General features: G+C 41.4%; 1 protein-coding gene across 1 annotated transcript in view; it reads right to left on the bottom strand.

Moving 5' to 3' along the window:
• RAB38 (RAB38, member RAS oncogene family) overlaps positions 1 to 11,090 on the bottom strand; it is a 63,084-nt gene extending 51,994 nt beyond the window's left edge. Inside the window, exon 1 of the mRNA XM_036862436.1 lies at positions 10,522 to 11,090. Coding sequence (XP_036718331.1) covers positions 10,522 to 10,723 — 202 coding nt within the window. The 5' untranslated portion in view covers positions 10,724 to 11,090. The remainder of the gene's footprint in view (positions 1 to 10,521) is intronic.
• Between the last annotated feature and the right edge of the window lie 11,303 nt (positions 11,091 to 22,393).

Below are 22,393 nucleotides of genomic sequence, written 5' to 3'. Positions count from 1 at the left end.
GGAGTCCCAAATGGCCACATTGGAAGCCTCATAAGGGAGCACTGGGGAAATTATATTAGGCATGTCCTTTGAAGCCAACTGTGGGTGACTTTGGTTCACCCAATTCCAACCACCATCCTCTCTTCTTTATGGCATGAATTCTCATAGCTGGATGAATGCTAGTTCATTTTTTTTGTTGCCCCAGTACTTGAGACAACAGCAAGACATCTGGTGTTAAAAAAGAAGTTTTTAATTCTTCAAATCCCATCATTAATAAACCAGAGAAGCCTGTATTCTGGTTCTAGTTCTACCACTAACTAGCTCTCTGAGCCTGAGAAACTAATACGAACCCCCTGTCAGAGCATAGCTTCCTCATCTGTAAAATGAAGGATTTGGTTTGATGAACCCTCAAGGTTTTAACTCTGTGAAAATTACCTTTATTACTTCATCTAATCTATCCAACAATCATAAAGAAAAACAGTTTGGTCATTTGACCTCCAAATGAATGACATTTTACTCTGAATTATGAAGATTTTATTTAATGAAGAAGCACAGTTTTTAAGAATGGTCTTTAAGGACACTCTCCAGTTTTTATGGTGAAAAATAAAATGAATGCCAACTTAAGAAAAGTGATCACCATATTTATCGATTCTAAAATGTATGCATTGTTCATATGTAAATGTTCATAAAATTAGTCTTTCAAGCATGAAAAAACTTTTATTTTGTTCATAAACAAAAAGTTTCTTTTGTTTATTAAAGAAATTTTTAGAGCAATGATGAAATAGTTGACTGAAAATTTTTATTGAACAAATACTCATTAAGCACCCACTAGTATCAAGTACTAGGGCTACAGCTGGAAGGAAAAAGCATTCCAATGCAGTAGTAGAGGACTTCTAATCTGAAGTAAGCATGGTATATTATGAGAGCAGATAAACAGTATCTTCCTCAGTCACAGGGACTCAAAAGAGACTTCCTGAAGGAGGTGAGATGGATAAGGGACAGAGGACCCATAGAAGCTATCTAAGTAAAGAAGAGGGAAAGTGTAGTTAGCCAGAGGCAATTGTATGAGCCACAGTATAAAGGGAAAGGTAGTTGAACTGAAGGCACTATACGGTATCCAGAATGGTCAAGAATCATACATATGAGAGATGAGACTGGAATGGGTGACAGAGGCCAGATCATGAAGGCCGTGAATTTCATGCTAAAATGTTTAGTCTTTCATTCCGAAAAGTGATGAGGATGCCAAACTGGAGAACACCTAACTGGAGAATGATGCCGTGCTAAGAAGCCTCACCTCTGTAGACTACAAGCTGATGGGTGGGAAAGCTTGAGGAAGGGATGAGCATTAGGATGATGCTACAGTAGTTCAGATAAGTGTGAAGAAGACCATGGCTACTGAAAGGAGGGATAAGAGAGAAGTTATTTGTCAAGGTAGAAAAGACAGGATTTGATTAATATGTGAGAATAGAAAACTAAAGGGAGTGGGGAATGGTGAAATTTAAAACCTGAGTTATTTTCAATGAAACAGTTTTAAGATAACATAACTTCTCAACGAAGCTCTTGAACAGCTGAAAAAAAATAGTGGAACTTAATAATTTGGAACCCCAGGCTAGAGTCTCAGACTTGACTTTGCCAAGTTGATGGAGACTACTCTAGTACACCCACCTGGAAGATGAGGATCTTCCCTTGATAGAATAAACCCGAATTCCACCCCAGGAGCCACCATATCCATCTGGGAATATCCATCCCAGAATCAAAGAGAGTAAAAAAATAAAAAGGGTTCTCAATGGTTTGAAAGCAGGGCTTCCCAAAGTGAATTCTCAGAAGAGGGAGAAATCGGGCTCGAAACCTACCACAAGACAACTCTCTTCAAAATGTTTTCAGGTGAGCAATGACTCTAATGTCCAACCCCACTGGCTATTTAACGCCAAACCACTTTTACTGAGCAACTATAATGTACCAGGCACCATGTTCTACTTACCCTTGGCCCAGTTTCCTCACCTATAAAACTGCAAATAATATGACCCATTTGGCAGAATCACTGTGCTGTTTAAGCTGCAAAGTTTACTTTGATAAATTGATAAATGTAAGGAACTATCACTCTTAACCATTGGCTAAGCAAATATATCCTCTCTTAATTTGACTGCTGTTCCCTCTCACCACCTCCCTCCTTAACATTGTAATCTCCAGCAAATGCCGGAACTACCCACAGCCCTTACCACGTCTCCTCACCTCCACACCATGGCTATGGCAGATGCCATGTTTTGACCTTCTTTAGCACCTGACATTTCTCCTTCAGGGCACTTATCAAAACAGCCAATTACTTATCTCCATGATTATCTTTAAAATCTTTATGCTCCACCAGAATATCAGATTCCATACAATGTCCATTCATTCCCCTCTAAAAACCCTATGCTTATCAAGTGAATGAATAAATTTTCCCAGGCAAGATCTTACAACTCTCAAATCCTGAGGTTTTAAAATGACTTTTAGACAACCCTAAGAATGGGAGAAAATATTTGCAAAACAAACCAACTGACAAAAAGGATTAATCTCCAAACTATACAAGCAGCTCATGCAGCTCAATATCAAAAAACCAAACAACCCAATCCAAAAATTGGCAGAAGACCTAAATAAACATTTCTCCAAAGAAGATATACAGATTGCCAACAAACACATGAAAGGATGCTCAACATCACTAATCATTAGAGAAAGGCAAGTCAAAACTACAATGAGGTATCACCTCACACCAGTCAGAATGGCCATCATCAAAAAATCTACAAAGAATAAATGCTGGAGAGGGGTGGTGGGAGAAAAGGAAACCCTCTTGCACTGTTGGTGGGAATGTAAATTGATACAGCCACTTTGGAAAACAGTATGGAGATTCCTTAAAAAACTAAAAATAGGAATTACCATATGACCCAGCAATCCCACTACTGGGCATACACCCTGAGAAAACCATAATTCAAAAGAGACATGTACCACAGTGTTCACTTGCAGCACTATTTACAATAGCAAGGACATGGAAGCAACCTAAGTGTCCATCAACAGATGAATGGATAAAGAACATGTGGCACATATATACAATGGAATATTACTCAGCCATAAAATAAACGAAACTGAGTTATTTATAGTGAGGTGGATGGACCTAGAGTCTGTTATACAGAGTGAAGTAAGTCAGAAAGAGAAAAACAAATACCGTATGCTAACACATATATATGGAATCTAAAAAAAAAAAAAAGTTCTGAAGAACCTAGGGGCAGAACAGGAATAAAGACGCAGACGTAGAGAATGGACTTGAGGACATGGGGAGGGGGAAGGGTAAGCTGGGACGAAGTGAGAGAGTAGCATGGACATATATACACTACCAAATGTAAAATAGCTAGCTAGTGGGAAGCAGCCGCATAGCACAGGGAGATCAGCTCGGTGCTTTGTGGCCACCTAGAGGCGTGGGATAGGGAGGGTGGGAGGGAGACGCAAGAGGGAGGGGATATCGATATATATGTATGCGTATAGCTGATTCACTTTGTTATAAAGCAGAAACTAACACACAATTGTAAAGCAATTATACTCCAATAAAGATGTTAAAAAAAAATTAAAATAAAAAGTAAAATGACTTTTAAATGAAATGCAGTAAAATAGAACAAAATATTTAAGTACCATTTTGACCCTCAGTGAGAGTACCTGTGTTCTGACAAAGCCAGAATGAGACAGATCCTGGGTTTCCTTTTGACCTGGGCAGGCCTCAAGGACTCCACTTACTTCTTCTTTCTAGGAGCCCGTGAACTCCTCCCTCTATAGCTATAACCTAGAATCTGTCCTCCTTCTAGTCATCACCCCTCCAATCACCTCATCCCAACCACTTTAATTCTTTTCACCACGATGTTTATAATCTATTGGCAATGGGGAACCACCAAAGTGGGAAGATAAACTTGACCTTAGTACACATAAGAACTGGAGGAGGAAGAGACTAGAACTAGCCAGGTGGCTATGACAGCAAGACAGGTACATAATAATAGTGCTGTCCCTGGTCTAAGGCCGTGACAGGAGAGGTATAATCACTAACTGACATGGAGATTGATAGCATGTGTGGCTCAAAGGAGAAGGAGAAAAGATGGCAGAGGTTTCAAGTCTTAGTGACTGGGTAAAAAGTAGTATAGTTCACATAAACTAGGAAGACCAGTATGTGGAGAGATATGTCTAGTTGAGGTTTACAAATAGCATCATTTACTACTTTCATTAAAAGGGGTGATGGTGTGATGGTAGATAGTCTCTGCTTGTATTCCTTTGTTGTTGTACTGTTGTTTTCTTTTGCACTTTCTATTTTTGCTACATTGAGCATATATTACTTTATTAACAGAAAAAACCAACAATCTTGTTTTTTTTTATGCAACTTGGCTATGACATATTGATCTTGCAATATATATGAGATATCATAAAGGCGATGTCCGGCAGGAAGACGAAATTGTAGGTCTGAAGCTTGTGAGAAGGCAAGGTTATAAGCACAAATTTGGAGTTATAAGCATAGAGTTTAAAGCCTCGGGAATGCATGAGCTCCCCAGGAGAAGGAGACAAAATTAAAGAGGGCCAGAGGATGAACTTCTGTCTCAGGTCATGTGGCCCTGAAGTCCCTCACAGGGAGTCACTGGTGCTAGGTAAGAACACAGGAAAGATCACACTAGCTAGAGGCTTTGTTCAGCCTGCTCAGGTTTAATCTCAATGAATGGATGGATGTGGTGTGGACAGGACCCCGTCTGCATCACCAGAGTATTTTGGAGTTACCTATATCAATACACTTTACTCACCGTTACAACGATTTGCTTTTGTGCTGTCATGCCCACTAAACCGTAAACTTTTTGAGGTCAGGAATCAAGTCCTGTTCAGTTCTTTAGCCTTCTTTGTTTTCCCCTCACCTAGCACAGTGCCTAACACATAGGAGCTGTTCCCTGCATTCCCTCCTTCTCTCAAATGACTTAGCTTTCCTTGGTCAGGCTGCTATGCGCCCTCTTGTCTAGAGGAACTAGTCCTCTAAAGCCTAGATGAGGGGACTTGTCCCACAGGCCTAATGCCCATGTGTCTGTGACACATGGAGATTCTAATGACCTCCCTGCAAGAAGCCCTGAGGTGTGTTGCCCACCCATCACTCACCTCACTTTGAAAGTTCACTGTTTTGTTCAGTGTACATACTATTTACTTGTAAGCACATAGCATGTTAACCCACACGGTATTTAGAAAATCTATAATTAGCCAGGCTAGAAACGAGGCAATAAAGTGCCCACCAGAAAGTGGCCCAGACTTGCCATGCGTTTTTACTTTTTGGCCTGACACAGTGGTTGCCAGATTTAGCTCTTTCTACATTTTTAGATCTAATTACGTGGATATTTAAAACCCTTCTTCTAAAACTTCCTGGAGAATTAGTCTTTTAGAAATAGATATTGAAGAGATGCTCAAGTCCAAACCCTTCCCTCAGTTGAATTTCACAATGTGGAAGCACTTTACAAACACTAAAACAACACACCAGTGTGACCCAGATGAGTCTCACGGCCACTGGCGTGGGCAGTCAGCGTCTCCAGGCTCCTGACTCTAGACCTGGGCTACACCCCGCTGTCACTCTGCCTGTTGGATAATTAATGTCCTCCAATGCTTCTTTGTCACACAGCTTAGGTGGGGAAAGTTAGTATAGATGTGCCCTGCAGGGAAATATTTTTTCTGGATCTTGTTTTAGCTATATAGGGGAATTTATTATTTAGGAGAGTCTTGCAGTGAAACTTTCACATGGGGAAGAAGCATTCTCTAAATTACCTGCCAACTTAATTTATTTTCTACTGTATTTGTTAAGTCTAGGATTGGGTTTTCTGATGACCAACAGACCTGGTCATTTCTCTCATATATATGCATAAAAGATGAAGTTAAACAGACCTGCTGTTCCTATACTCCTCCGCCACGTGCGGGCTCTTGTGACCCTGGGTCTCTGATTCTTGATCTCATATAAAATAGGCTAGACACTACCTGCTCTGTCAATATCCTCAGCAACGTTGGGAAGATCAAGCAGGAGAAAATGTATGTGAATAGTAGTTTGTAATAACGATTTAAAACCAACGAGAGTAATAGCTAACGTTCCAAATGTGTCGGGCACAGCTTTATATGAATTAACTCATTCATTCTTGTAACGCTAAGATACAGGTTTGTTATTGTCCCCAGTTTTTTGACAGGAAACCAAGGAATAGAAGTTAAGTAACTTGCACAAGTCACAAAGCTAGTAAGTAAAGGAAGTTGGAATAAGCTGCCACATACTAACTGGGCACAGTAAGACTATATTAAAAGCTGACAGAGACTGCAAGAGATAACACAGCATGAATATGTGATATCACAGGAAAATGAAACAATTGCCATTTTAAAGATGGAGCAACTCAGATCCAGCAAGGTTTCATGATTTGCCCAATGTCAAGTATTACAGTTTTAGAATATCCATATTTATGGATAGAATAAATAACTAATATATTTATTAGTATTCTAATTAGTATTTTAAAATATTCTATTTTTAAATTGTGGGAAGTAGAGCAAAGCTGTTGGGAACCTGGGTGCTGGATTCAATGACCAAGTTTTAAACTCCAGCACTACCATTTAACCAACTATTTTACTGGAAAATTAAAAATTAAAGATGCACAGACAATTGTAAGAATAAATGCCTAAAAGATGTTAGCTACTATTACTATCACTGTCCTAATTCCAGTTGCCAGTTCCCAAAGCACATCAAGAGTTCTAGACAAAATTGTGTAGTTCTCTTTGAAAGTGCTGATGGAGTAATCATAGCATCAGGATTTGGAGAGAAGTAGGAAAGGAGAGTCTCAAGTGTGAACTTTTCTTTCTTTCTTTTTTTTTTTTTTGATAATTCTATAAAGTGAAAAAACCCTATAACCAAGAATCAAATTTTCAGAAATAGATTTTCATTCCAGTTCCTTCCACTCTCTGCACAGTGGTACTGATTAACATCCAAAAACATGTTAGAAATAGGAGCGAGAAGGCAAGGATAATCTATCTACTAAAGAAGCAGTGCCATTAAAAAGGAAGAAAGCATCACCCCAGTGGGCCACCTCTGCACCAGGCGCTCACAGGCCTTTGGTTATAAAGAGCATGGCTTGATTCCAAATCAGACAGACCTGCTTCAAAGCCAGCTCTTCCACTTATTAGCTGGGTGGCCTTGGGCAAAGTGACTTAACTTCTCTGACTCTATCAAGAGTTTCTGAACCCAGAGCTAACTCAGCTGCTCCTCTACGGTAGAATCACTGGGATACAGGGCAACTGCTGTCCCCTATGGGGTTTGTGGGATTCATCACCCTGGTTTAAAGGTCTACTTCACAAGCCCTCAGGGAGAGGGAAGGGTAAGCTGAGACGAAGTGAGAGACTGGCATGGGCTTATATATACTACCAAATGTAAAATAGATAGCTAGTGGGGAGCAGTCGAATAGCACAGGGAGATCAGCTTGGTGCTTTGTGACCACCTAGAGGGGTGGGATAGGGAGGAGAAATGGGGATATATGGATATGTACAGCTGATTCAGTTTGTTATAAAGCAGAAACTAACACACCATTGTAAAGCAATTATACTCCAATAAAGATGTTAAAAAAAAAAAAAAGGTCTACTTCACAAGCCCTGAAAGGTACTTTTTGGAGTTTTTTTTTAGGAGCAGACTGGCTGTCTAAGTGGCCACAAGACACACATCATGGGAATTAGCCTGAACAAATAGGACCCTACTCGGCATTTAACCAAATGGATATTAAAAGTCTAATTGAGCAAAAATTCCCTCTCTAGCAGATGGATGTGATACCCTATCAAGACAGGGCATGTCCCCCCCCTACCTCATCCACACGCCCGGCAATCTCAAAGCGAGTCCCCCAGCTTTCACGACCTGTTCTTTTCAGACACACACCAGAAGTGAGCACAAAGGAGACAGAGAAAGCATTCCCCAAGGTTAGACAGACAGGCTGATCTGAAGATGCTATAAGACACACTTAGCTGACTGAAGTCTGGCTGGTGAGTTGAGGCTGGATTCCATATGAACTCACTCCTCACAGGGCCAGCTACGCAGCTTGAAACATGTCACTACTGACGCCTCCAGTCACCCCTTTCCCACAATGGCCCAACTTCCCCCCACCAGCTTTGCCTGCTGCCCAACTTCTAACTCAGCCCACAGGGCCTTTGAGCTGGAGGCTGCCAAAGACAGGTTAGCACTGAACATCAGAGTTCCGGGAAAAAGAAGCTTCCCTACAGAGACAGTGCACGCCACTGTATCTATAGGACCGACCTTCCAAGGCTCCTCAGATTTCTTATTTACACAGACTTCTGCGACTATAGCCTCCATGGCAACTTCAGAACTGACTCATGGCTCAGGAGGTATTTCTAAGCTTTGGGAGTGAAATTGCTCAAGACGGCATGTTGTAATATGGATATAAGCTGAAAAATAGTGCTGGATGTTTAGAATAGATTATATGTGCTCATCATTTACTAGGAATTATCATTTAATAGGGTTTAATTAGCACATTTATATCATGTCCTTCTTGCCTAGCCATTATACACATGCAAAGAAATTGGTTAGCTAGTGTAACAACAATGCATGCAGCTCTCCTAGTAGTAAGTACTAATGGGTTTTAGCTAGCATTTGCTGGTTGTTCATCTCTTGTTTGCTCCTTTGTTGAGAGAAAGCATCTATCTATTTACAGACAAGGAGGAAACTGAGACCAGGAAGTTAGGGAACTTGCCTAAAATCGCCCAGGACATATGGGTAAAACAGTGATTCAGACAGAAGCAGTTTGACTCTGGATTTAGGCTCTCATCTCTATACCCTACTATTGTCCCTGTTAGGTGAGGACACTGAGACCCACAGACATAATGTAACAGGTCTGAGGTCACGTCATTATTTGCTTTTCACATAAAATCTAAATTACAGCTCCATCTCCTTTCAAACAGTAAGCTAATTCTAAACCTGGGGTCCTAGAGACTTTTGATGCCAGCCAGAAGAGTGGTCAGACACTAAAACAAGCAGCAACAAAGTGCACAGATTCATAGAGGATTTTCTAGGTATAAAGCCCAATCAGACAGTGGCCAATGACATCTTCTGGTCTCTGATAACCCCTGTGCTACTAGAGCTGCTAAAAATGACACCAAAGGCATGAATCTGTTCAGATGCCAAGAGTTTTATCATAAGACCTGGCAGCTCATGATTAAAGAGGTACTGGAGTCCCCAGAACCAGAAACGCCCTTTCGAAAATTTTCCACATTTGTTCTCGCTTCAGGCCATGATAAAGAGTTTCCAGTCAAACGCACCAGCTAACATGAACCTATTTTCTGCAAGAGAAGTGGCCAGTTTGGGTCCAGCACTTATAAAGGTTCCTAGTGCCACAGGCTATGAAATAGGCAGAAGTGAAGTGGACCATTTTAAGGGGTTCACAGGGAATCCCAGAGGACCTTAAAACTTCTGAGCAGGAAGAAGATTCCTGAGCTGTCATTGTCCAACCAGTCTCCAACTTAACAGGGATGCAGCTGAGCTGAAGGGACTTCTCTGGAGCCACTGAGCAGGTGAGTGAGTGGCAGGGCCAGTAACCGTAATGAGGGGTTGGACATGCCCAGGTTGCCAACAGCCTCCGTCCAAGGACTCACTCTTTATACCCCAAGCTTAGACTGAAGGCCTAACTTCTGGTACAAACCCTAGGAATCAAATTCTGATTTCAAACATTGTGAAGATGCTTCTCATTTTCCAGACCTCTCAGTGAAAACTTTAGAGACAAATCAAGAAATCTGTGGCTAATGTCATAGACCCTTAGACAAAAATGGCCCTAAAATATATACCAGTCTCCTTTTCATAGACGACAGAGAGCCAGAGAGAGAGAGGGACAGACAGAGAGACAGAGAGAGACAGAAAGAAAGAGAGAGAGAAATAATACTTTACCCCCAATACATACACAGAAAGTTCCTCGGCTTTCTCAAAGCAGAGAACCTCCAACTTGCTTGATTGAAGGGTAGAGAAGGGGGGTAGCAAAAGTTGGAATGCAGTGAGCGATTGTTAACAGGAATTGGGAAACTCCTCTAGCCTGGAACTCTCCTGGTTCCCGCTGTGAACCGGTCTAGGGGCTTCCCCTCGATGGTCCGAGCACAGAAGGGCGGGCAGGACACTCAGGGCCGCGTCACCGGCGGGACTGCCCGTGCCCGGAAAATGAGCTGCCCATGCCCAAGAATTGAATGCAACTCCCGGTAGTCTCTCTCTGGGTCCCCCGGGAGGCCCGCGCTGGGGCGAGAGATCCCGGGGGAGGCTGTGAGAGGGAGATAAAGCAACAGCCCCAAAGCTCCAGTGAATGCACTTGAAATTTCTGCGCGCGAGAGAGAAACTGTTTTCTTTGACACCAAGTTTCCAGCCCACCGGGAAAAGTCACTTGCGGCGCAGCGCCCAGGAGATCTGGGTCTCCCACTTGGCCGCAAGCCGCCGCCCCGGGACTGGAGACCCGCTGCGAAGCGCTCCCGCCCCCGATCCCCTCCCCCGCTGCTCACCTGCGATGTCCCAGAGCTGCAGGCGAACCACTGTCTCCGGGTCCCAGTGGAGCACCTTGAGCGCGAAGTCCACGCCGATGGTGGCCCGGTAGTGCGAGGAGAAGTTCTGGTGCACGTAGCGCTTGATGATGCTGGTCTTGCCCACGCCCAGGTCGCCGATCACCAGCAGCTTGTACAGGTGCTCCTTGTGCGGGACCTGCATCCTGGCGGCCCGCCAGCCGCGCCTGGCTATGCAGTGCGGGCCGGGGAAGCGCAGCCGGGCCTTGGGCGGGAGAGACTAGCGGAGCGCGAGTGCGGGCGAGAGAGAGCGGAGGCGGCGGGGCGGGACTGGACGGAGCGAGGGGCGGAACTCCTCCGCGGCCGCCTGGAGAAACGCCCAGACAGAAGCCCGGTGGTTAATCCTCCTTCCTACCCCGCGCCGCGCGGCCTTGGAGAGGGGTGGAGACCCGAGCGACTCCCGGGCCCGATAAGTTAGGGGGCCTCAAGGCAAATGCCTTTTGCAGAGGTTATTCGTACAGCACTTTACAGTTTCCGAAGTGCTTTTCTCGCCTGTGATCTTTCCGAAGTGCTTTTCTCGCCTGTGATCTTGGCGACAAAGCTTAGAGGTGTGGTTTTTATTTTCCAAGTTTTGCAAGCGAGAGCGTCAAAAAATTAAGTGAATTGCTGAGACGGTAGTAAATAGCCTAGCTGAACGCAGGGCTCTTGAGGCCATGGGCCCCGCCACCATCCCATATGGCAGAGAGAGCGTGGAGGCAAGGCAGCAGGTAATACAATTTCAAGAGGCATAAGAGCTGGATTTGGGTCCAGCACGCCCTGGTTTTCGAGGTGAGTGACCTTGTGCAAGTCATTTGAGCTGCCCCAGCCTCCTTTCTTCCTTGGCGATCTGGTAATGGTAATCCTGACCTATCAGCAGCCTGGGAGTGTGAACACTGAGAACCTTCACACCTATTCAACTAGTAATCGTCTAACCAGGAGGATAATTGGGCTGTAAATGCTGAGGGCATCCATGCTTTTAGCCTCCGCCTCTCCTACCCTAAAAGCTCTGAGCAGCATTGAAAGACAATTTAAACAACTAGTCAGATTATTTTACGTGATAATAATACTAGCAAGCATCTATCCAGCACTTGCTATGTGCCAGGTTTTATACATATGTCACCTAATCGACCCAGCAGTCTTAAAAATAGATACCATTATTCTTCCCATTTTACAAATGAGGAAACCAAGGCCTAGACATTTTAAGTAACGTACCTAGGGTCAAACAGCTACTGAGGAGAAAGCCAGATTCAGACTTAAATCTTTCAGTATGAAAGAGTTTTGTGGTTTTTTTTCCCATTTATTCTTTTAACAGATATATATTTGTGCTTGGGATGATAAGGAATAACACAGACAGAGATTCCTAGTCTCAAAAGCTTAACCTTCTTGTGAGTAGAGACAGACAAGACAAATGAAAAATAAACACAATTTGTAATATATTAGTTGATTTCTACCCACACAGGGACACACCAGGCAGGTTATATCTAATAAGTGGACCACGTAGTCTATCTACTTACAGCATTGGCCAACACTGAGGCTTCACGATGGGGGCGGGTGGGCGGATCAGGAACCTGAGGTGCCTAAGCCATTTTGAGAGCCTGCAAAAAATTTGGGGTAATGGCAAAATAAGACCCCACCAGATCTAAAATCCTGGTTCTGTAGATCTGAAAGACAAGTTTGGTCTGGGCAAGAAGCTAATATTTTTAACAGTAGAATAAAATAAAAAATAAAGATGAGAGTACAAAACAATGGCATTAAAAGCAAATATAAAAAAGAAAATCATCAAAACCAAAAGGTGGTTCCTTGTAAAAAATAACAAACTGACAAACACCTAGTACTACTGATCAAGAACTAATTTGAGAAAACACAAATTGTCAGTATCAGTTTTATAGACATAAAACAATAAGGAAAATATATTATGAACAGCTTTCTGTGAATAAATTTGGAAATTTAAGCAACATGGGCAAATTCCTTGAAAAACACAACTAACAAAATTGACCCCCCAGAATGGAAAAACTAGATCATTCATTGTACGTTGATTAGAGATTGGGTCTGTATTTAAAAATTAATTTAAAACAGTAAAGCTTTCACAAGTTAACAAAAAAAAGAAAGAAAGAAAGAAAGAAGGAAAGAAAGCAAAGAAGCTAATGGTCGAAGCAAGGAGGGGGTGGAAGTTTGAGACATCATGTGAGCCAGCTCCCAACGCTATGCCTGATCCAACTTCTTCACAGGCCCCAGCATGTTTTCCCAGCCGGTCCAGCTGAGTCATCCTCACTCACCTGGTCTCGTCTTCTGATGAGGAGCCTGTTGGAGCATCAGATGCTTAGATTTACTGTGTGGGGCAGGCAGCCCAAAATTCAGGTTTTCTGGGACCTGAAGCTTATACACTTGAGGGGAGGGGACTCTTTAAGCAAAAGAATGCAAAATTAAGGACTGGGTCCTGAAGTTTCAGCTTTCCTTCACCGCCTCTCTGGGGACAGTCTCCAAGTATGGTGAGTGAGCTCCCTGACTAGGCAGGAAGTACTGCAGTTTGTTTCCAGAGTCACTCATTTAGGTCTCATGACAGTGCTTCACAGTGGGAAGAAATGACTCTCGGTTTATAATTCTTAAATATTGTAGACTAAAGCAGCTTGGTGAGCACCCCAGGCTAGCAGTTCAGTAAAATCCTGAAAGACCCTGAGTAAAATGAGGGAGTTGGGTTGCAAGATCTCTGGGGAGTACTTCTGACTCTAAAATATCAGAATTCTGAGTCTTCTAGACATCTTCCGGCAAGAGTGATACCCCAGCCTTCTAACCACCTCCACCAAGGCACCATTACCCGAGAGGTGGAGTTTTCTATACTGCACTCCATCCCCCCACCAGCCCCACTTAAGGAGATTTGGGAGAAAGGCTGTGGAAGGGCCATTTCAAAGCAAACATTATGCCATAGTTCCCTTCTGGTTTCATGGCTCTCTTCTCTCCTCAGCTGCTGTATATTTTCCCCCAAGATAAGGGCTCTCCAAGCACATTTTTTTTGGAGGGCAAACCTTTCTGTGCTCCCTTGCTTTGCTTTGAACTTATTTCCTTTACTCAGAACTAGGTTGCAAACAGGAAGGCAGGGAGGTGGGAATAGAATATAAACTAGATTCAGGCTAGAGCTTCTTTAGATGAAAAGGGCATTAGCTAACAGGTAGACCATCCTTGTCTTCCTATCCTCCCTCTACTCCCAGATTATGAGGCTTCACAAGAACCCATTTGTCTCAGCCTGCGACTCCATCTGCCTCAGACTGTCCGCAAGGATGCCCAGCTTTATCCTGACAAGCGGGCTCTCCTTCTCTCCAGAGAGAAAGGACCTGGGGTTGTGCCATGTGGCTCCTCCTCCCAGCAGCCGCCCTGCACCATGGAAACCTGTTTTCCGCAGTAACTCTAAAAAGCATCTCCGGGGATGTTTTGACAATCTTACTACCCTCAAATTGCTAAACCACAGCACACCCTCTCCTGAAGAACAGGAAGGCAGGTGACCCAAGTCTCTAAAGGGGGAATGAGACGACAAAGGCTCAGAATTCAAGGATGAATGGTATTCCAGACAGCACAGAGTCGGATTTCTCTAAGACTCCGTTTCCTTTTTGTCCAGTGTGGGGACATATACTCACACATATTAAGTGGAAAAACTAATTTAAATCATTGGAAATGGCTTTGCAAACATAAACTTGAAATCCTCATGTTTCCCTCCCAGACCAGCTGTGTAAGGTGAGCCCCTATGAAGTTACCTTATTTGCTTTCAGCAATGAGAGCCATAAGGAGTTATTCATTAGCTTATGTAGTTCTTAATTATTGTTCTGAAGAAATACTTAAATGACTGTAAGACAGAGTGCCAAATACTCTGTGGTAGGACAGGTAAGGTAATTTTTCTTAGATTAATGCAGTCTTCAAAAAGATGGACTTTACTCTGAAAAGGCCTGTGAGAGGAGACCATAAATTTTTATCATCCAAACGAAGATTCTTGAAAGTGAAAGGGGGCCCTATTAATAATTACACCAAACCACAGGAACAAGCCAGGGCTGTCCTAAAGAATGTTCATACCTGAAGCAGAGGGTTAGAGTTCTCAAATGAGATCTACAACTGAGAGTGGCATTTGAAAAATCTCCTAAATCACTATTTTAATAGATAGTTCTGCCAAGTTAAGGCTGAAGCTCATTTCTCTGTTATCTTCAAAGAGTTCCCCTTTTATCTAGTAGGCTTGTCTAAAACCCGTGCTAACTTGCCATGGGAGTTACATCCAGTATTGATTCAGAGGTGCAGCTGTTGTCTGGAAGTACACACCACTTTTTAGATTATTTGGAAAGAGGCCAAGATGGATTCTGTATGGGAAGTGCTTGAAATGAGTACATTTCAGTCTACAGGAATTTTGATGTTGGACTTTTTCACCAGAAAGAAAAGCTGTAATAGGATATTTATTGATTATCATCAGAAAATGGTTGCAAGTGAGTTTCTGAACCCTCCATTAGTCTGAACCAAGAAAACCAGATTATGCCCTAAATCATTTCCAGCAATAGATTTATCAACAACTAAAATTATGTACCGTAGCTGCACACATTAGATTTGCATTGGACAGACGCGGTGAGTTAGGACTCATTTTCCTCCTAACCCACCTAACATGAATGAGTGGAAATGAGCTATGGAATGGGCAAAAGGCAAGCATTTGAGAAGAACATGGAGCAAAATGATTCTATATGAACTCAGAGTTTCAATTTCCTTGTATTGGGTGCCAAGCCACCTATCTTGGCTAATTTATTTAAACCTCACAATCACTCTGTTAGTATAAATCCCCACTTTATAATAAAGGAAATAGGGCTCAAAGAGTTTAAATAATTTGCCCAAAAGTGACAGCATGAAAATTATAACTCCTAATTCCTAAATCTATGCTTTTCCTACTCTAACACATTCCTTTTGCATGTGATAAAATCCAGGCCCAGACTTCTACTCCAGCTTTGTTTCTGCTAAACTGCTAAAAATATTCAGGCTGTAAGGAAATAGGATTGACTGTATATTTTACAAAGTCCTAAGTATGTAAGGAAATATCTAATAAAGGAGGAAAAGAAAAATGTATGATTCAAAGTTACAAGGATATATCTCACACTCATTCAACAACTCAGGCAAAAGGGCAGCACAAGTAAAAAGCGGCATGCTATTCGTTCTTGGGAGTGATCTTACCCAGCATGTGTAGAGGGTATAAACCTAGGAGTCTACCCCTGTTACTCTCAGAGAAGTCAATAGCTTAATAATACTGAGATTCTCCTGCGAATGAGCCCCTCATTCATAACAAGTGGGGACACAGCGACTGGTACGGTCTCTCGCTCAGAGGATAACTCAGGAAAGTTACTGACACACCATCAGGGTCCAATCAAGAAATATTTTCGGCATAAAGCACTGTGACAGATTTTATGAGGGTCAGGGTCAGGAGCGGGGTCTCATTTAGCTACAGGAATACATAAAATATAAGCCCTTGTCATCAAACTGTGGGCATTCTGATTAGAGTGTCAGTCACCATGTGCACACCTGGCCCTCCATCTCTCCATCTCCTTCTCAGATCCCTTCACTGGCTTCTCCCCTTCCTTGCTGCCCACCACTGCAGAGGGCAATTCTCCACCCTTGGGACTCCGACTTTGCCTGCTTGAGTTCATCCACTCCTGTGACAGGAGAGAAAACCGGGCTAGAGATTAAACTCAGCAGTCAGACCATCTTATTTGATTTCACGTTTGAGGCCCACCACTAACCAGGTGTAATACCTTAGTAAAGTAATCTGACTTCTGTAAGCCTGTCCCCTCGTGTATAAAATGAGGATAATAATTTCTACCTCCTCAAGTTGTCAGAAGCCTAAAGGAAGTAATGCAGTGAAGTGCTCGGCATAGTGTTTGGCCCAGGATATGCACTGAAAAGAAAATGCTGTTCAACTATCAAGTGTCTGCTGATGATTTCTATATTTGTACTTAAGACCCCAGCCTCACTCATGCTTTTCACACCCTTGTTCCAGCTGCCTTTTGGGCATTTCTACCAGGCTTTCTGGAGGACATCTCAAATGTAACATGTGCAAAGCTGAAGTCATTATCTACCCTAACAGACGTGTTCCTTTTCCTGTATTCCTGGTTTTAGTCATCGGTCCCACCCTCTCCAAAAGTCTACCAAGCCTGGAAACTCAGTCATACTTGACTCCTGCCTCCTTATTGCCACACATCCCAGCAGCCTGAGTCTTCTGATTCTATCTCAGATCCCTTAGTGCATTTCTTCTACTCCCTAAAAGTACTATTAGAAGATAGAGGTGAATATCCATTCAATATTATTGTGGGCAAAGGATTTTTAAGCATTATGCAAAAGGAAGAAATCATAAAAAGGAAAAGCATTTTAGATATATATATATATATACACACACACACACACACACACACACACACATATATATAAAATCACCAGAAGCAAGACAAATAGCAAATGCAAAATGGGGAAGATTTTTGTCTGCTTAAATGTCTGACATTTAAGACAGGCAAAAAGGGAATACACTATATATAAAAAAAAAAGCTCTTGTAAAATATTTTAAAATATCCAAATAGATAAAGGAACAGGGATACAAATAAACAAATGGCCACACAAATAGCCAATAATAATGTAAAAAATATTTTTCACAGTAACAGAAGTAGAAGAGTTAAATGATAATGAGATATTTTTCACTTTTCAAATTGACAAATACGTTTTAATACTAAAAATATCCAATATCGATGAGGATGCAAAGAAATGGACACTATCATGATCCTGGTGGGATTATAATTTAAGAAAAAGCTGTTAGAGAGAAATTTGGTTATATGTATCAAAAAACCTTTAAAATGTATGTGCCCCTTGACCTAAAAATTCTATCTGTAGGAATTTATGATAATCAATCATTAGAGAGAGAGAGATTTATAAAAATTTAACTTCATGAATGCATATTACAATGTTGCTTATCATTGGAAAAAAACAGGCACTTTCTAAATATGTATCAGGTTAAATATTACAATGTTTTAAATATGTGATGGCATATTATACAACCTTTATAAATGATGTTTAAGAAAAATATTGAGTTACCTGGAAAGATATTCACAATGTTTTTTCACAGCACTTTAAAATTGGAAAAAAAATTACAAAATACATACCCAGTGTGGCATAAAATACGTAATTTCCATTATACAAACATACACACACACACACACAAAGATATAGAAAATCATACACCAATATGTTATCAGAGATGATCTCTGGATGATAAAATTACTGCTTTGATTTATTATATATTTTTCTACCTTTCTATATTTCTCATTTTATTTTTACAGGTAACATTATTGTTTTCAAAAGAAGAAAACAAAACTAAAAAAAAAAAAAAAAAAAATAGAATGTGCACTGAATTGGTCTTAGAGGAGGATTCCCAGCAATCCTCATAATGATTTTTTTCTAGGTCTCTCCAGTAGATACAGAGTGTCAGTGTTTTAGGTTTCAGTAATTTTCCAGCCAACCTTTTCTCATCCTGATTCCACTTACCTTATCAGTGCTGAGAGGTGTGCCTTCCCGAGAGAACCAAAGCACCATTTCACGGGCGGCATAATCAGGCTGACACTCCAGAACCTCACACGAGGTCCCTACACTGTCCTGGAGTGACTGCCACAGCAGCCCAGGCTTAGCTCTCAAGAAACTGATCGAAGCCTTCCCCACAAGGTCCTTATGCCTGAAAGGAAACTTATCTTCCCCCAAAGATGCGGCCCTCCCAAACCTTGATGTCATTTTTTCCCCTTCCTGCTTGTGCCCTACTTTTCCACTCTGACACCAATTCTCTGATTCTTCCCTCCAGAATCTCTCGCATTCATCCTGTCCTGTTCTTTTCAGTCCTTCCTGACATCTCATCAAGTAGCTGTTTCCTAAGTATATCTCCCTCACTCTATTTTCCCTATTTGGGCCTGTCACCATTCCCAGCTCAATCGTCATTAAAAATAAAGTACTTCAGTGGGGCACTCCTCCACTCACAACCTCTGAACTTATTTTATGTGTGAGAGGAATACATTCTATCTTATTTAACCCTTTGTTTCTTTTTTTAAAAGTTTTATTGGAGTATAGTTGATTTACACTATTATGTTACTTTCTGCCGTACAGCAAAGTGAATCAGTTACACATATACACATATCCACTCTTTTTTAGATTCTTTTCCTATATAGGCCATTACAGAGTATTGAGTAGAATTCCCTGTGCTATACAGTAGGTCCTTATTAGTTATCTATTTTATATATAGTAGTGTGTATATGTCAATCTTAATCTCCCAATTCATCCCACTCCCCCTTTTCCCCCCTGGTAACCATAAGATTGTTTTCTACATCTGTAACTATTTCTTTTTGTAAATAAGTTCATTTGTACCATTTTTTTAGATTCCACATATAAGCGATATCATATGATATTTGTCCTTTTCTGTCAGACTTACTTCACTTAGTATGATAATCTCTAGGTCCATCCATGTTGCTGCAAATGGCATTATTTCATTCTTTTTTATGGCTGAGTAATATTACATCATATATATGTACCACATCTTCTTTATCCATTCCTCTGTCGATGGACATTTAAGTTGCTTCCTTGTCCTGGCTATTGTAAATAGTGCTGCAATGAACATTGGGGTCCATGTATCTTTTCAAATTATGGTTTGCTCAGGGTATATGCCCAGGAGTGGGATTCCTGGATCCCATGGTAATTCTATTTTTAGTTTTTTAAGGAACCTCCATACTGTTCTCCATAGTTGCTGTATCAATTTACATTCCCACCAACAGTGTAGGAGGGTTCCCTTTTCTCCATACCCTCTTCAGCATTTATTGTTTGTAGATTTTTTGATGATGGCCATTCTGAATATGGTACTGGCACAAAAGCAGAAATAGATCAATGGAACAGGATAGAAAGCCCAGAGACAAACCCACACACCTATGGTCAACTAATCTATGACAAAGGAGGCAAGAATATGCAATGGAGAAAAGACAGTCTCTTCAATAAGTGGTACTGGGAAAACTGGACAGCTACATGTAAAAGAATGAAATTAGAAAACTCCCTAACACCATACACAAAAATAAACTCAAAGTGGATTAAAGACCTAAATGTAAGGCTGGATATAAAACTCTTAGAGGAAAACATAAGCAGAACACTCTCTGACATAAATCGCAGCAATATCTTTTTTGACCCACCTCCTAGAGTAATGAAAATAAAAACAAAAATAAACAAATGGGACCTAATTAAACTCAAAAGCTTTTGCACAGAAAAGGAAACCACAAACAAATGAAAAGACAACCAACAGAATGGGAGAAAATATTTACAAACAAAGTGACCGACAAGGGATTAATCTCCAAAATATACAAACAGCCCATGCAGCTCAATATCCAAAAAACAAACCACCCAATCAAAAAATGGGCAGAAGACCTAAATAGACATTTCTCCAAAGAAGACAGACAGATGGCCAAAAAGCAAATGAAAAAATGCTCAACATCACTAATTATTAGAGAAATGCAAATCAAAACTACAATGAGGTATAACCCTTTGGTGAGTTGCGTTCTCTGTTCTATGCAGCCAAAGCAAATCCTAAATGATAAATCTCCTTGAGTCAGACAGGAAGAGGTCATCTCCCTCCCAAGTACACCTATGTAATAGCAGTTTATATATATGCCCTCTCACTGTCTATGTCCTATACGCACTCTTTTTGTAGATTTCTTCCCAGTCTACATCCTGCTAATTGGATTCCTTACCAGCACCTGGCACAGCCCGTGCCATGCCCCACCTGTGGGCTCAAGACACATTCTGTCATTCAGGCTAGGCTGCATTAAATGTCCTTGAAACAGAGCAGGACCCTATGGTCCTTCCCCCCCACCCCAAGTCCTCAGCCTGCTTTTGTGGAAAAACTTTAGCCAAAGAATAAGTTTAATCAGAGAAGTGAGAAAATGCAGAAACGAAGGAAAACAGTCAAAGGAGACCAAATAAAAATAGTTTAGTAATTAAGCAAAGTCAAGGACATTTAGCTCCTCCTTAAGTGCTATAGGTAATATTCTGAGCCGTATCCTGTGACCTGTCTCACAGACACGGAAACCCCCACCAGGTGGAAGAAGTTAACTACATGATAACCAGGCTGTAGCCATGACATAAGCTGCCACAATTCCGAGAACTGCCCTCAGGGAAATGGAAACAAACCGACCCTGGAACTGAATATTAACTGTACCTTAAGCAATCAAGATGACGTTGGTCAAACCACTGACGACCAGTTTCAAGATGACTGTCAGAGCTGACTGTATTGTTTCTGCATGTAGCTCCCTCCCTCTGTCTATAAAAGCTCTTGCCCCCTGATTGTCAAGGGTTTGGGGGGAGTTGGCCTTTGGACAGGCATCCACCATCCCCGCCGGTTGCTGGCATCCAAAATAAAGCAAACTAGGTGGTCACAAAGCACCGAGCTGATCTCCCTGTGCTATGCGGCTGCTTCCCACTAGCTATCTATTTTACATTTGGTAGTGTATATATGTCAATGCCACTCTCTCACTTCGTCCCAGCTTACCCTTCCCCCTCCCCATGTCCTCAAGTCCAGTCTCTACATCTGCGTCTTTATTCCTGTCCTGACCCTAGGTTCATCAGAACCTTTTTTTTTTTGTTAGATTCCATATATATGTGTTAGCATATGGTATTTGTTTTTCTCTTTCCGACTTACTTCACTCCATATGACAGACTCTAGGTCCATAGAGCTCACTACAAAAAACTCAGTTTCATTTCTTTTAATGGCTGAGTAATAATCCATTGTATATATGTGCCACATCTTCCTTATCCATTCATCTGTCAATGGACACTTAGGTTGCTTCCATGTCCTGGCTATGGTAAATAGTGCAGCAATGAATATTGTGGTACATGACTCTTTTTGAATTATGGTTTTCTCAGGGTATATGCCCAGTAGTGGGATTGCTGGGTCATATGGTAATTCTACTTTTAGTTTTTTAAGGAAACTCCACAGTGTTCTCCATAGTGGCTGTATCAATTTACATCCCCACCAACAGTGCAAGACGGTTCCCTTTTCTCCATACCCTCTCCAGCATTTATTGTTTGTAGATTTTTTGATGATGGCCTTTCTGACCAGTGTGAGGTGATACCTCATTGTAGTTTTAATTTGCATTGCTCAAATGGTTAGTGATATTGAGAATCCATTCATGTGTTTGTTGGCAATCTGTATATATCTTCTTTGGAGAAATCTTTATTTAGTCTTCAGACCATTTTTGATATTTTTTGACATTGGGCTGCATGAGCTGCTTATAAATTTTGGAGATTAATCCTGTGTCAGTTGCTTCATTTGCAAATATTTTCTCCCATTCTGAGTGTTGCCTTTTCATCCCATTTATGGTTTCCTTTGCTGTGCAAAGGAAAAAGCTTTAAGTTTCATTAGGTCCCATTTCTTTATTTTTTTTTTTTATATCCATTTCTCTAGGAGGTGGGTCAAAAAGGATCTTGCTGTGATTTATGTCATAGAGTGTTCTGCCTATGTTTTTCTCTAAGAGTTTTATAGTGTATGGCCTTACATTTAGGTCTCTAATCCATTTTGAGTTTATTTTTGTGTATGGTGTTAGGGAGTTTTCTAATTTCATTCTTTTACATGTAGCTGTCCAGTTTTCCCAGTACCAATTATTGAAGAGGCTGTCTTTTCTCCATTGTATATTCTTGCCTCCTTTATCAAAGATAAGGTGACCATATGTGCATGGGTTTATTGCTGGGCTTTCTATCCTGTTCCATTGATCTATATTTCTCTTTTTGTGCCAGTACCATACTGTCTTGATTACTGTAG

This window comes from Balaenoptera musculus, chromosome 8 (genome assembly GCF_009873245.2).
Source record: "Balaenoptera musculus isolate JJ_BM4_2016_0621 chromosome 8, mBalMus1.pri.v3, whole genome shotgun sequence".
NCBI classification, from domain to species: domain Eukaryota; kingdom Metazoa; phylum Chordata; class Mammalia; order Artiodactyla; family Balaenopteridae; genus Balaenoptera; species Balaenoptera musculus.
This window is presented reverse-complemented; position numbering and strand designations above follow the sequence as displayed.